The sequence below is a fragment of the Solanum lycopersicum genome, chromosome 4 (genome assembly GCF_036512215.1).
Source record: "Solanum lycopersicum chromosome 4, SLM_r2.1".
Lineage (NCBI taxonomy): Eukaryota > Viridiplantae > Streptophyta > Magnoliopsida > Solanales > Solanaceae > Solanum > Solanum lycopersicum.
The window spans coordinates 607,408-617,859 of NC_090803.1; the positions used below are offsets into that span (position 1 = coordinate 607,408).

Here is a 10,452-nt window from a genome sequence, read left to right on the forward strand (position 1 = left end):
GGTCCTATTACCCCCCTGAACTTAATTCATAAGTAATTTTCTACCCCTTTTTAGCCTACGTGGCACTGGTTTGGAAAAAAAGTCAACCATCGTTGGGCCCACAAGATAGTGTCACATAGGCCGAAAAGGGGTAAAAAATTATTAATAAAATAAGTTCAGGGGGGTAATAGGACCTTAGTATAGTATAAGTGTGTCTCTGAGATTTCGAGCATAGGTTAAGGGGGTACTTGGGCATTATCCCAAAATTTGATACAATATTTTAAACACATTCATTATAATTATCAAGAGATTCAAAAGGCAAGGTAAAAAAGTTGAAAGGTTTTGTTTTCCTTTCACTCAAAGTTAATCTTACACTATTTCTTCTAACATTATTCTATCAATAAAATGAAACTATCGAGAAATTTAATTTAGATAGTTGTTATTTTTCATTTTTGCTTTGCAAACTTTTTTTTGAATTATAAACAAAGTTTATTTTATTAATTTCTCATATTATTATCTCGATACATTCACTAGGAGGTCAGAAAATTAGAGTGTCACAATTAGTAGTAAAATAAAGTAAGAAATCTCAATTAGACATATTTTATTATTTAATAATATTATCTTTTAAGAAATAATACACTCATGGGTTACACGCGCAAAGCGCGTGCTCGGAAACTAATATGGTAATAATAAGAACAAAATAGTTATATAGAGTTTAAAATTCTCTAATATATTTATCGTTTTGAATTAATAATGTAGATTAGCTTATAGCCTTATATCAGCCAAATAAAGAATGTGGTATTATTTTTTGGGTGATCAATATTTAATAATGGGATCTTATTTCCATGCAAAGTAGAGTCTCTACAAAAAAAATACCCCAAATTATTTCGAATATGTTATAAAATGAGAGCAAACAAGTAGTAGTTGTGGGTAAATAAATGGTTTGCCTTTCAAAAGTACTTGTTTTTTTCTTTTTATGGAGGACATGAAAGAAAAGTAGCATATGATAGAAAATGTCTTAACTATCTCAATATGAAGAGATTGCATTATACAACAAGTTTTAAGTCATCTACATTCCCAAAACTCAATACTGTACTTCTCACACACACTTCTTTTGTACTTTAAACTATGATCTAAATTCTAATGCTATACCTTATTCAATGTAAGAACAAGACATCCGATTCAGGAGTCCAGCAGAGTGCAAACTACACCAGAAATACGAAAACATGATTCGTCTTGCTCTTGCCTAAGCACACAGTAAATTCTTCAGATGTTTCTTCTTCTACATGCAAGTTTAACTCAACATTTTATCTACCAAGGTATCCTGCTAATGTTTTAACTTCACCTATTTGATCCAGCACGGTGAATCTTACCTTTGATGATATCCTGCAAAGTTAAAATGATACATTGAACTTAACAAATAGAGAACGAAAAGGACTCTCCCAGAAGCTTAGGCATAACGGATGATATAAAGGCCTCAGGCGTGGCCTATACAGATAAGTATATGTCTGTAAGAGAAGTATTCTTGCATATTATGTTAAAAATTTGGAACAGAGGGAAAATGTAAAATGAGACTGACTGGAACAGAAACTATGTGAACTAACTAGAAGCAAGAAAAAGAAGGATGCAAAACAAAGTTTGGATTTCATTAATACCTCCTTCAATTTATCAATTGATCTATCGATACTCATGCCAGCAGGTCTGACAGTATTCACCTTTTTCCTCTCTATAACAGCATCTTTAGGTGCCCTACTTCAAAGTCCAAACCAACCATATTAAAAGTTTACTTCTCAAAAAATGCGAATATCTCAGAGTATAGTGGGATTTGACAAGAATGAAGCTGGCGATAACTAGGCGAAAACATGTATCCATTATTTCTACAAATAGGCAGAAATGAATAGAGTGCACTATTCAGAAAAGAGTATCAGAGATCTTACCGTGATGACAGAGAGTTTGATCTAGTCCCTGATTGGCATTTTTGAGTGATAACCGCATCTGATGTCTTCCTTAATCTATCATTGAATCAAAAATATTACTTGCATGTTTGAGAGAAAACACAAATCAGAACGCGGAAGAAGACTATATCAAATCAAACCATGCTTATCATCTGTATGCACTGACAAATGAAAAAGGAAATCAAGATTTCTGTGGCAGATACAGTTCATCATATAGTGCCAAATCAAATAACTGTCCACAGTCAAACATAAAACTAATCAAAACAGCCTCAGTATTGCATTATCAAGAGGCTGGTCTCTTTGACAATTAGGTGACAAGACAGCCTTTCCACATGGCAATCTCAATGAAGACAAAGCTTTGTATGACCTTAAACGGACTCTACGGGCTGAACACCTAAGTACTGCCTTTATGGAGCTTGGTTTCAGTGCATCCAACTCAGATTCCTCCCTGTTTGTAAATAAGTATGGTGCCCATGTTATCTTTGCGCTGGTATATCTAGACGATACAGGAAACTGTCACAAATTCATTCACGATCTGGTCGCACATTAATCTACAGATTTTGTGCTTATAGACCTTGGCAGTCTTCACTATTTCCTGGTATATTTGTGATCTACTTCTTCAAGAAATCATAGAAGGTACCAAGCCTATTGCCACTCCTATTATTGCTGGACAGCCAGCTCTCTCAACATGGGAGCACCATTTCTCGGTCATAACTTAGTTTCCCCGAGGTCCAATAAGCAGAAAATTGTCGCTCTAGCTGCTTTAACTGCCGAAATTTCATGGCGACAACCCTATTTCAGGAGATTGGTTTTGTCTTACCTCAAGCTCCCAGACTTTGGTGTGACAACAAAAAGCAAACTATCACACAGCTAACAGGTGTTCAATGCCACGACAGAACACATTGAGTTGGACTTCCATTTTGTTCTAGAAAAGGCTGTGGACAAGGATCTCTAAGTTCACTATATTAGCTCGCTGGATCAAGTCGCCGATACGATCAGGAAGAGCCTCTCTGGAAGATGATTTTCTTACCTTTGAGACAAGTACATCATCTGTATAAGAGAGGCATTGGCCTACTCAATTGTACTGTGAGATTTCCTTCTAAATATACAGAACTTTCAAAACCAAACGTAGTAACAAATCCTCGGGCAACTTTTACGAACTGCACGACTAATGCTCAGTTTTTATGATCCATTTATAGAATTTTAATGCATAAGATACCAAAACCTTATAGGTAAGAAGTCATAGAAACTAATGTGTTGCATACATTTGGAGTTGAAAGAAGGCAATTGATATTACCTTTCAACCTCCTTTTTAGGAGTCGGAGAAGCTGAAATCTTTTTCTCTGATCCTTTTGGCAATACCTGACCGAACATGGACCACAGGCCACACAATTAGTGATGGGATATATCCACTACAAAGCCAATAAAATGGAGATAGATATGCATAGACAAGAGAATTTTTTCAGAGTTAATCTATACGAACCAACCTTCTTTGATCCACTATATCTTGTATCTACTTCGGGTTTTCCTTGGTTGAAACTGCTTTGGAATGCCTTAAACGCTCGCTTGACAATGTCCTTGTCCCCCATTCTATCCATGATCAAAGATTTTCTCATTGTATTTGTAGAAGCTGTAGAATTTGGTGGACCTAGACTGAGAGACATGTGCAATGATGTGGGAGCTATCCTCTTGTTCTCTAGTGTGGAAGAATTTTTGCTCCTTTGCAATGTTGAACTGTTCAACTTTTTTATCGAGGATTGAGATGGTGAAATGAGTGATCTAGAAAGTAATTTATTGCTTTGTGCAACAGGAGAATTGCTGCTTCTTTGATACGACACCCCATTCACCTTCTTCACTGATGTTTGAGATGAAGAAATGACCTTGGAAGCTGGTGTTGGTTTTGACGTTGGAGTGGAAATTCTTGAAGATTTTGTCACAGGTGATGCAAGCTTCTTCTTTGTTCCAGCTGATATTCTGTCCTCTGTTGTTGGATGTACCTGAACATGAACAACAAACAATTGATAACAGGAAAGCCAACCTGAACAGAGAGAATACCAAATAAGATGAATAAAAGGAGCTCAACCGAAGCACCGAGAAAATAACAGTAATGACAACAAAATAATGGGATAACCGAAGCACAAAAGACACAGGTGATAATTGGAATAGATGAACAAGAAACTACAAGAATAGTTCTAATACCACTAGTAAGAAAGAAGGTCCAAGTACTACCACCAATTCTATCCTGCAGGAAAGCAAGAGAACTAACTCTCTACCCTAATTCACAACCTCCAAACCCTCGTATCTAAGGTCATTTCCTCGATGACAAATAATTTTTAACACCAATAGACAGAAAAGCATAAAAATTTCACCTTTCGAGCTGTATTCTTCAGATTTGATTTAGGGGTTTTACTTTTCTTTGCGGAGGAGATTTTTGCTTCATTATCTACTTGTGATATCTCTTTATGATCATCTTGAGATCCTATTTCACAACTCTCGTGTTTTTCGAGATTGGAAACTTCTCCATTGTCACCTGTTTCCAAGATTTCCCCTTCCTTATCTATAAGAACCAACAAGCTATTCACCTTCATATCACTATTATTCACATCAGCTCTTGTCGTTTCCTCTACACCATGTGTATCGAAAACTTGTGTGCTTTCATTACGATCTTGTATATGGGGTTCGTCTAAAGATTCAACTTGCTCCATTTTCTGAGCAGCAATCTTCTTGTAGTGTGCTTCAAAATAGGCCTTCTTCTGAGCTACTGATCCAGATGTTTTACACTTGTCAACTTCTTCAAGATACTTGTTTGGTGAAAAAGATGACCATTTTTCCCAAGAAAGTGCATCATTCTCATACTTTCCAAATGAAACTGATACTTCTAATGTAGGACCTGACCCATCCATCTGTTCATTCATCATAACATAACAAAAAAATCAAAATGACAACTCACTATGATTCACAATGATTAAGGACAAACAGAACAATCTTGTTACAACTACTATATCCGAATCTCAAGCAAGTTAGGGTCGATTATATGAATCAGAAATAAACATTTACAAGTAATAAAAGAAGATAAATGTCATACCTTGTTCAATTTTAAACAACTGAAGTTTCAACTGAACAATATTGGTGTGAGACAAGCATGTGAAGTTGAGTTCATAAAGTCATAAATAAGATTAGGACAATGGCAAGCAGTCAATGCATGCCCATGTGCTGTGTTTTTTACTGCTAAAAATAATGTATCAGTTTCTGAGTCTTCTGCAAACTGCTAAAAAATCACATTTTGAAGCTTGAATTCCATTTTTTCAATTTTCTTTTGAGATTTGATATTGAAAATACATAGATATATCCTTTTAACTACACCTCATTTCATAATTCAAACTTCTACAAAATTGAATAAATAGACAATGTGTATCTTACATATATTATGTCACATAGGATGCATGTGTTATGTATTACTCTGACCCTTTTTACTTGTCCAATTTTGAGAAATCAAAAAATAACAATATTTTTATTACCTATTATACTCTTAATTTGTTTAGAGAGTAGATTTTTAAAAAAAGGCATAATCTTTATAATAAGTAAATTGATTTTCAAATTTTACTAATTAATGAGGATGTATTGATATGTCAATTATTTTTTTTTAATAGACGTGTAAAAATAATAGAGAGGGAGTATGTCAATTTGAAATGAGAACTTTGAAATTGAGATCTCAAATTCTATAACCAACGTGTGCTAAAGTTGGATTGGTTAAAATTCTTATACAAGTACAAGAGTTGTACCATCTTTTTCTTACTTCAAGTCCTCTTTTTTAATGGCAAAATTATTTAATTTTTCCTCCATTCCTTCAAAGCAGATAAAGTTGAAAAGTTGCAACAAAATGAATGCAACATTTAACCTACTATTTAATGTGTCATAAAGGGGCTTAACAGGGGCGCAGCTACCCTATAGCGAGGGTTTCGTCAAAAAACAATACCATATATATAAGGAAAATGATACATGAAATGATTAAATAACATATTGTGGACACTGTTAAATGCCTTGAAAGAGCCCCCAAGTGTTCATGTGTTCAAAATCTCACTAGAAGCAACAATTTTTTTCTCCTTTTTTTTTGTACACCCTTTGTGAAAGTTTGGATCCTTAATGACAAAGCAAACAATAATATCAAGAAAGTGAAATGTTTTTACCAACACTTTATAGTTCAAAGAATAGAAAGAGACAGGTGAACCAAGATATATACAGCACGTGTCGCAAGAAGATATTAGAGATGGTAAAATAAAGACCATACACTGAAAAATACAAGTACTGAACAATGGAAAGTAACAGATGAGGAATAATGGGAGGCAACATAGGGTCCACCCAAATTGATTTTTTGAACTAATTCATAAGGTAACCATTAAAATAAGCAAAATATTAAAGGTTAAGTAGCTATTACATGAGGAATACTAGTGTTTTCAAGATTTACTACATTATTACAACTTACAATGAAACACCATGTAAAAGGCTACACTCACTCTTCTGCCTCATGATATAAGCTGCTCCTACCATCATGATGATGCTCAGTAAACCGATAAATGGCCATAAAATAGAGCAAGTTAATGAAACTTAAGAAAGTAAGTAGCCAATAGAAGTAATCTAGGTGACCTCTATTTATGTTGCTCGCGAGCCAGCTTGTGTTGCCTCCAGATGAGGTAACCTTATCCACCATGCTCACCAAGAAACTGCTAATTAAGCTGGCAATAGCAAGGCCAAATGTGTACATAGCTGATGCAAAGCTGGACATACTTTTCGGAAATAAACTGTATATGAACTCAATCTGTCCAACTACATTAAAAGCCTCAGCCACCCCATATAAGGCAAACTGTGGCACGAGCCACATCCAGGACATGTTTAATACAGCATTGGGGTCATCCTCAAACCCTGCATTGATTGCCTTATTGCGTCGTATGGTTTCTGTTATTGCTTGAAGTGCAGTAGCCATGCAACCTAGAATTAAGCTAATCCCCATTCTAGAAACTGGACTTAGTCCGGTGGGATGTCCAGTATACCTCGACAGCAAAGGCACCAAAGCACGATCATAAAGAGCAACCCAAAGTGTCCAAGCAATAAGGCTAATTATGCCAAATGATCCTGCTGGGATTTCAAACAGAGAGAATATGTGTCTATCCATGGTCATCATTTGAAATATCGAAAATGTCTGACCTACCGCCACAAGAAGGATCAGACAGGTGGACCACATGGGAAGAACTCTAAGAAAACACTTCATTAATTCCACTTGTTCCACACAACAGAGATTCCATGGATCTGAAACTTCTCCATCAGGTTTCAATTCCATGCGAGGATCTTCAATTATGCAAGCTCTATTCAAACACCTATAATATACAATGAGTATATGCCCATTACTAGCAGTACGATACTGAAAACACATTTTTAGCTAAAGTAATTGACAGATAATTAACAATTCGAGTGCGTTAGGTGTGAAGGGAAATGTTTTCACATTAAAAATATTTGTAAATAATCTAGATAAACACTGTGGGGTGCGGTATGGGTGTGGAAGAGTGGGAGGAGACAATCAAAGAGGAATGTCACTAAGGAACTTGTTTTTGCTACTTCCACTAGGAAAGTCACTTTCCTTATTTTTAAGGAACTTAATTTTTTAGGAAAAAAATGTTTTCTAAATTTCGACCAACCAAACATGGAAAAATTGTACCAAACACACCCAAATCAAGTAGCTATTTTCACAAACTCTTCATTTCCTTTAATATACGTCAAACAAGTATGAGATGGGTAAATGAAAACCCTTCAACACACTAATGATTTACTTAATTAACTAAACGCATCACACGAGTTCATCATGTAATACAGTATAACAAATTAGTATTGCAAGATACTAAGTGCATGAATGGATGTTGAAGATGTCTATACCATTGAAGAAAAGATGGAGGCACCTATACCTGAAGTCGGCAGATGGTTCGAGCAGGTTCGATTCAGGTTCTTTATAGTAGCAGTCAGCAATATAATTTGACTCAACATTGATATGTCTTTTTCTGAAGGCTGCCACTGCTACTTGAAACAATCCAGTGAACAAACTCCCTCTAGCTTTTGCTTTGATATAAAGAGGAGATCCGATCAAGAAAATGGAAACAGATATAAGCATGAGCAAAGCAGGGACACCAAACCCAATTTGCCAACCAAAATGGTCTTGGATATAAACAATTACAGTAACTGCAAGAACAAGTGAAACTCCTACACTGGCATAATACCAGTTGAAATAGCTATCTATAAGCCTCTCGTTATCTGGATTTTCTTTGTTCTCCAATTGGTCAGCACCAAATGCTATGGAACAAGGTCTGTTAAAACCAGTACCAATGGACATAAGCCCCAAAGAACACAAAAGTATAGCAAGTTGGGCTGCTGTTGTTCCATCACAAACATGTTGATGCTGACCGCAAGGTAAAGGCCGGAGTTGTGGCATTATTGTGGTGAGCCAAAGAATACACGTTCCCTGTTGAGATAAAAAGGAATAAGCCTCTACAACTAAACAAGTTCTAAAGATGAAAAACATGAATAAGCCGTATAATCTTGAATTCCTCACTGATGAGTAAGTGAGCAAGTATAAGAACTTGTGATAAAAGTGTCAGTTGTGCTTATTTCATTTCTCATTTCCTAACGGATAATGTACCCAGGCCTGTGGGCTATCAGCAACATATAACAGAAGAGAGATTGAAGTATACAGTCTACAGTTCTGAGCTTAACAATATCCATAGCGGGAACAAGTAATTCACAAAGCAACTATAGCCATCCCAAAACAAAACTTGGTAGGCAAATGGTGCTGCACAGTGAAGCAAATGAGTTGGTAAGCAAAGATAAGTTAACTATTACGGGACAAACTACTAACTGTTGTCTCATCTATGTCATTTCCATTTGAGAAAACGCTCATCCATGCCATTATTTGTTAACGTTATTTGTAACTTTTCCCCTTTTAATAATGTAGGAAATTTTGTGCTTACTGGTAAGCTAAACAGAACAAATTGAAATCAAGAAATAAAAATTAGGTGAACTTAAACTTACAATTAGACTGGAGATGGTTCCAATAGCAACAGCCCTAAACCTTCCCAAGTAAGAATCAGAAAGAAAGGCCCCAAAAAGACCTAAGCCATTTGAAAGTGCTGTCCATAATGCAATCAAGACTGAAGCAGAAGCAGCTTCCATATGATAAAATGTTGTTAAGTAGATTATCATGTTTGGGAGCAATCCATAACTTGCCAATTTCTCACATGATTCATTCACTACAACAAAACAAAAACAAGTTCAAACAACAAAAGTAAACAAGATACAAAAAAAAAAAAAAAAAAAAAAAGAGTGAGAATTAGAAAGACATACACACCTATGATGAAAGGCATAGTTATTAGACCACCCTTTCTTGAATTTTTTGAGTGGTTCAGTAACAACTCTTCTTGTTCTTGTTTGTTTCCCATTTTCTTTCTTCTTCAAATTCTTCCTTACTCCAAGCTGCAAAATGAAATAAAGAGAGCAGAAATGCCTCTTAATTTTTATGTCTGAGTGTCTCGAGACAGCTTACATATTGGAAGTATTAACACTTCGTTTGGATGGCTGTTATTTGCAGTTTGATTATATATTGTATTGTGTTATATTATATCGTACTGTATTGTTTTAACGAATTGTATTTGAAACAATTGTATCGTTCGTCATCGTTAGATAATATCACACAACTATAACTTAAATGATAAATCTACAAAATAAAAAACAAGGTATATATAGAACTACTATTAAAAGATAGAATAAAAATGAATATATAATTATTAAATAATAAATAAAGACAAAATAAGAAAAAATATTAAGATAAAAGTCATTGTTACATAAAATGCATTTTTTTTTGCTGTTGACTAATGATGAATTTAAAAGATATAATATAATTTAATCAACAATCAAAACAAATATCATATTCCCTCCGTTCAGAATTGTTTGTCATATTGCGCTTATCGAAAGTCAATTTGATTAATTTTTAAAGGTAAATTAGATCACATTAGTTCGATATTTTAACCAAAAAAATAAATATTCTAAAACTATATGAAAAGTATTATAATTTACAATTTTTTTTTGCATATTAATATAATGAAAAAATACATCTTAAAATGTTAGTCTAAGTTTTTATAATTTGACTTTAAAAATAAAAATTATAACAAACAATATTATACAAGGAAAATATTAATTAAACCAATAATATAATACAACGCACAAGTATCAGCCATCCAAACAAGGTTTAGTGTCCACTTAATGGATGGCTAGTTACAGATTAATTTTCTTTTGAAGATCATATAATATGCATCAGCTGGGGTGCGTAGTATTTAAATTATTTGGAAACGTTTCAAATGTTGAAATAGACTGATGTATATCATGGCCCACTTAAATTATTACAAACTTACCTCTTTTACGGTGAATTTTTTTTATTTATTTTAATTTAATGAGTTAATTTGATTTAAAGTTAAATTATTAC

General features: G+C 34.3%; 2 protein-coding genes across 7 annotated transcripts; both read right to left on the reverse strand.

Annotated features, from left to right (window-relative positions):
- Positions 1 to 983: 983 nt before the first annotated feature.
- On the reverse strand, positions 984 to 5,513 carry LOC101245640 (protein WVD2-like 7). Of its 6 annotated transcripts, none has more exons than XM_069296878.1 (7): positions 5,020 to 5,513; positions 4,304 to 4,837; positions 3,422 to 3,931; positions 3,232 to 3,296; positions 1,917 to 1,991; positions 1,635 to 1,728; positions 984 to 1,365 (listed from the first exon to the last, which is right to left on the reverse strand). In XM_069296878.1, the coding sequence occupies exons 2-7, from the start codon at positions 4,835 to 4,837 to the stop codon at positions 1,321 to 1,323; spliced, it is 1,323 nt and encodes a 440-aa protein (XP_069152979.1). In that variant the 5' UTR covers positions 5,020 to 5,513; the 3' UTR covers positions 984 to 1,320. The 6 variants fall into 6 exon arrangements, with proteins under 6 accessions (XP_069152979.1, XP_010319496.1, XP_069152980.1 ...); XM_010321194.4 differs by having other exon boundaries at positions 1,635 to 1,731; positions 5,020 to 5,226; XM_069296879.1 differs by lacking the exon at positions 1,635 to 1,728 and having other exon boundaries at positions 5,020 to 5,192.
- A 682-nt stretch (positions 5,514 to 6,195) lies between these two features.
- Positions 6,196 to 9,683, reverse strand: LOC101258850 (protein NRT1/ PTR FAMILY 1.2). The gene is made up of 4 exons (XM_004237029.5): positions 9,322 to 9,683; positions 9,006 to 9,223; positions 7,889 to 8,439; positions 6,196 to 7,306 (listed from the first exon to the last, which is right to left on the reverse strand). The coding sequence occupies exons 1-4, from the start codon at positions 9,410 to 9,412 to the stop codon at positions 6,445 to 6,447; spliced, it is 1,722 nt and encodes a 573-aa protein (XP_004237077.1). The 5' UTR covers positions 9,413 to 9,683; the 3' UTR covers positions 6,196 to 6,444.
- Between the last annotated feature and the right edge of the window lie 769 nt (positions 9,684 to 10,452).